Below are 5,151 nucleotides of genomic sequence, written 5' to 3' on the forward strand. Positions count from 1 at the left end.
CAAATCTGGAGCCTTGTAGATATTTTCACATCATCAGTTTTAGCAACCAAGAACAGCGTATAAACTATTTTCAATAGTTGTGTTGCTCCAAGAATGATGAAATACTTGCTAGATGTTGGAGCCAATGTACAGTGAAATAATATACAAGTCTACACATTAACAAGATGCTGTGTATTGACTGCCTCCTTTGCCCTTTGACAGAAACCCTACGTGTGTAAGATCCCCGGCTGCACTAAGCGCTACACGGACCCCAGCTCGCTGCGGAAACACGTGAAGACGGTCCACGGCCCTGAAGCACATATCACCAAAAAGCATCGCGGAGACACTGGCCCTCGGCCGCTGGGCTCAGCTATGACCCCTGGTGGCCAAAACGAACTGCTGCTGGAAAAAGAGGAGACGCGCAGGGAGGACTGCAAATTACTGGCTCCTGAGACGGCTCTGGTTAGTGATAAAGGATTCATAAAAAAATCACATTCGAATAATTTTACTCAAGTGCGGCAAGGTCCTTTTAAATTAAAGGATAAGAACCAAGTAAGACTACAATGCAATACATTTTTTTAATTGTCACACAAAGAGGAGAAAAACAAAACCTTATTTTAATGAGTGGTCTTGTAAAATGCAGTATGTTGTGGTTGTCCATATGACACATGTCTGATTCAGTTAGCATGACTGTGGTATATATATATATATACTGTGTGTGTGTGTATACTGTGTGTGTGTGTGTGTGTGTGTGTGTGTGTGTGTGTGTGTGTGTGTGTGTGTGTGTGTGTGTGTGTGTGTGTGTGTGTGTGTGTGTGTGTGTGTGTGTGTGTGTGTGTGTGTGTGTGTGTGTGTGTGTGTATATATAAACATAAGTTGTTCTTTCAGACCTATCAATGTGATATTCATTCGATCACCTGGTATGCCAGCTTATCCTTTGAGGCTGTGTTATTATGTCATTGACAATCTTCGTTCTGTGCTCTACTGCCTATTTATCATTTGTATGTTGCCTAATTTTTCTCTGTCTGTGTCTGTGTCTGTGTCTGTGTCTGTGTCTGTGCCTGTGCCTCTCTCTTTCTCCCCCTCTCTCCCTCCTTCACTCATCTCAGAAATCCCAGCCAAGCCCTGGTGGTCAGTCCTCCTGCAGTAGTGAGCGTTCTCCACTGGGTAGCGCCAACAACAATGACAGTGGGGTGGAGATGAACTTGAACGCAGCGGGCAGTCTGGAGGATCTCACGGCGCTGGAGGATGGAGTAGCAGGTGGAGGGGGAGGGGGAGGGGGAGGGGAGACAGTGAGTGTAGGAGGACCGCTGGGCATGTCAGCCCAGGCTCTGAAGAGGCTGGAGAACCTCAAGATTGACAAGCTGAAACAAATCCGCAGGCCCACCCCTCCTGGCCGATGTGCCAGTAACAAGCTACCTGCACTTCCTGGTAGGTTTTGGGTGATGTCATGATTTAACAACTCTTATAATCACAATGATGAATTTGTGGGCATAGTCTTGGTTTATACTACTTCATATAGAGGTACTTTTTGCTACTTTGCTAATATAGTATAATATGTTGCTAGTATGAAACATAACTTATATAGATTACTGTTCTAGGATTCAGGAATGAATTCGCTGGGACATTCTAATTCTATAAAATAAAATATATTATGGGATATATAAATTGACTTTTTCCTTATCTGTTATATGTTCATCTAATCTGTCTCCAGGTTCAGCGGAGATGATAGGGATGTGTGCACCTTCTCCACTCCTCTCTAATCGACGCGTTATGGAGCTGTCCAATCACGACGTAGGAGGTGGTACTTCCATGGCCTGCCCCACCAATGACAGGAGAGGAAGCGGCACCAGCAGCCTGAGCTCCGCCTACACCGTGAGCCGGCGGTCCTCCATGGTGTCCCCTTACCTGTCCAGTCGACGCTCTAGTGAGGTCTCCCAGATGGGAGGGACAGGAGGAGGGTGTCACCTCCTAGGTCCAGACCAGGGCGGAGGAGACCCCCTCTCTCCTGAGACCAATCGCAGAGGAGCTCCCTGTCCTGGAGGAGGAGGAGGGTTGCCAGGTCTGCCTACTCTAACGCCTGCCCAGCAATACAGCCTAAAGGCCAAATATGCTGCAGCAACTGGCGGCCCGCCCCCTACGCCATTACCCAATATGGAGCAGCCACTTACCCCTGGCAGAAGAGGAGGTTTTCTGAGTGAATACCAGGGGCAGCCTCTGCCTCCCTTTCTTCAGCAAGGTGGCCTACGACGGCACAGTGCCAACACAGAGTACGGCACTGGTGTCATCTACCCTCACCAGGCTCCAGGCAACAACAACAGGCGAGCCAGTGACCCGGTTCGATCAGTAGGGGATCCACAAGCCCTCCCCAAGGTCCAGCGCTTCAACAGCCTTAATAATGTCGCCATGATGGGCCGGAGGAACGCACTGCAGCACTGCGGCTCCGATGCTAACATTGCCCGCCACATGTACTCCCCTCGACCACCTAGTATCACAGAGAACGTTATGATGGAGACTATGGCTATGGAGCCCCACCATGGCTCGGCGGACGCCAGGGATCATTCTATGATGATGCCCCCCGGAGAGAGAGGCTTTATCGGTTACCAGCAGCAGCACCACCCCCTAGGAGGAGGAGGAGGAGGACCTCCGTCCAACCAACTGTCCCCAAGCCATGACACTCTGGGCTGTCCAGACCAAGGCTACATGCAGGGGCACTACCAGAACCAGCGAGGGGATGTCAGCTCTAGGGGTGGTGTAAGTCAGATGGGCCAGGCAGGGACTATTCATCCAGAGGGCATATCTAATACGCTTCTCCAACAGACTGAGTACAGTATGAGCACCTGCCAGCTGAGTCCTTCGGGCCCCCATTACCCCAGCCTAGGCCAGGGTGGTGAGGCTGGAGGTGGGACAGGTCCCTGGGGTGAGACCCACAGCCAGGTCCAAACTTCCAGCCATGCTCTCCAGAACCAGGGAGGGATGCAGTACTCGGACCGCAGCATGCAGACCCAACAGACACAAGCCCACTTTAACAATCAGACCGGCCTCTATAACAGTCCGGATGGAACCCATAAACTCACCATCAAACCCGAGCAGCAATTCCATCCTGGGATGGGAGGTGGAGATGCCTGTCAAAGTGCTAAGCTCCAGCATCAACAACAGCGGCCGCTCCCCCAGCAGGCTCAGGGTTACCCACAACAGACAGGCCAGGTTATGATGAGGAACTCCGCCAATCCCAGCTGTGACTTCCATGGTCAGATGGATCCTCAGGGGCAGAACCAGAACTCCTTTCCCAGTGGAGGGGGCCTGAGCCTGGGCTGCGCTGGCTCTGCACTCGCTGAAGGCCGGAGGTCCCAGACACCCATGATGCAAGTGAAGGAGATGATGGTGAGGAACTATGTGCAGTCCCAGCAGGCACTGATGTGGGAGCAGCAGCAAGAACAGCAGCAGCAGCAGAGTGGAGCAAAAGACAACATGGACATGAGGGGCCAGGCAGCAATGATGCAGCACAGTCCACAGCACCAAAACCAGAACCTTTACAACAACCAGTCCTATCCGTCCTACCCCGATCAAAACCTGCTGATGAGCCCCCAGGCCCACAGCCGAGGGCCCAGCTCCGTGCCGCCTAAAGACCAGCAGCTGACGGGTCTCCAAGGCTCATGCTACGGCCAGGAGATTGCGGTCCCCAGGCCTCCTCAGGGACGTAAACCTCTCAGTCGCCAGAACAGCTTGTCACAGCAGTCGGGCGGGGGCTACCTGGGCAGCCCACCTCACCTCAGCCCTGTCCACTCCGCCACCAGCCCCAGACGAGGGGTCCGCCTGCCCCCGGTCCAGCATCCGCAGCACCCTCAAAACGAGATGTTCTCCCCTTCCAATAACAACATCTACTACTCGGGTCAGATCCACATGGACATCGAGAAACACATGGACCCCCAGAGCGGCCCTTGTCTAAACCAGCAGCATAGTATGGGGTCCAACCTGGACCCAATGGGCAGAACCAAGCCTGGCTCCCTGGCTCCCTACCCTGAGTCAGGCCCCATCTCCAATGCCCTGGAGAACCTGGACCTGGACAATGCTCACATAGACTTTACATCGATCATCGACGACGCCGAGCCTTCGTCTTTCAGCCCGGTCAACAATCCCCTCCCCTCCCAGACCTCGTCTCGCCTCACCACCCCCCAGACCTCTGTCACTCTTGCGCCAGGCTCTGGCCTGTCCAACATGGCTGTAGGAGACATGACGTCCATGCTTACCTCACTGGCTGGGGAGAACAAATACCTAAACACACTGTCTTAGAAGAAGAAGCCTCTCTGATCAGACTATAATGCTCAAACAGAGATCCAGTTCTTAATGTTTTAATTGAGATCTGTCACAGACATGTTTCACCTGTATCAGTCCTCCAGCACACAGGCGCCCAGGGGTCGGCAACCTTTACTATCAAAAGAGCCATTTGTCCTCCACAAGATCACACATGGAAATATTAGTAGTCCAAGTATTTTTCTGTTTGGGCTAGTGCAAAATTGTCCTCAATAACCAGATTTGGAATGATATGGAAATGGCTGCCAAACCAGATCCACCCAGCTGGTGGTCAAAATCTCTAGCTATTACTTACTTTGGTCGTCCCTTGCACATTACATACAAAGTCTGGGTCAGGTAGGATGGACAACTGAACTCTGGAATGAGCGGAACGTGTATGCATCATCAGCCTGGGTAAACTCCCCTAAGCCTTCTTAACTGAAACCTAAATCTGGTTTCATAAACTATGAATCAGGGTCCAAAACCGGTTGTGAGCCTATTGCTGCTGGATCCCCACATGGCAAGAGTAATTAAATGTTTTAATGACTAGTTTGCGGGTTGACATTAAGTTACTCATTTGTTCCCGGGCTCACAAAATGTAAAAGAATCCCCTGCCCCAAACCTTCAAACCAAAGGTGCCTGGTCAACCTCCCTCGCTGTATTCTTTCCTCACTGCCTTGGTACTTGGTATTTTTCTCTGCCTACTGTCAATCACAGAACTGTATGCCTGATCCGAATTTGACACTGAACATTTTGCAAACAGGCATTCCAGACACATAGGGCTGTGATAACAGTGGAGCAGAGAAGGTTACATGTAAATAAGTTTTATATACATTTATATATGCTGTGTATATGACAATGTGGACAGTGAAGAATTCC

At 51.1% G+C, this 5,151-nt stretch overlaps 1 protein-coding gene across 1 annotated transcript in view; it reads left to right on the top strand.

The window, feature by feature from the left end:
• Positions 1-4,272, top strand: part of gli1 (GLI family zinc finger 1) — a gene marked incomplete at both ends in the record, with an annotated part of 16,307 nt that extends 12,035 nt beyond the window's left edge. Inside the window, 3 exons of the mRNA XM_083661125.1 lie at positions 202-441; positions 1,089-1,410; positions 1,694-4,272. Coding sequence (XP_083517251.1) covers positions 202-441; positions 1,089-1,410; positions 1,694-4,272 — 3,141 coding nt within the window. The remainder of the gene's footprint in view (positions 1-201; positions 442-1,088; positions 1,411-1,693) is intronic.
• Positions 4,273-5,151: the final 879 nt, after the last annotated feature.

This window comes from Poromitra crassiceps, assembly GCF_964638095.1.
Source record: "Poromitra crassiceps genome assembly, chromosome: 25".
Lineage (NCBI taxonomy): Eukaryota > Metazoa > Chordata > Actinopteri > Beryciformes > Melamphaidae > Poromitra > Poromitra crassiceps.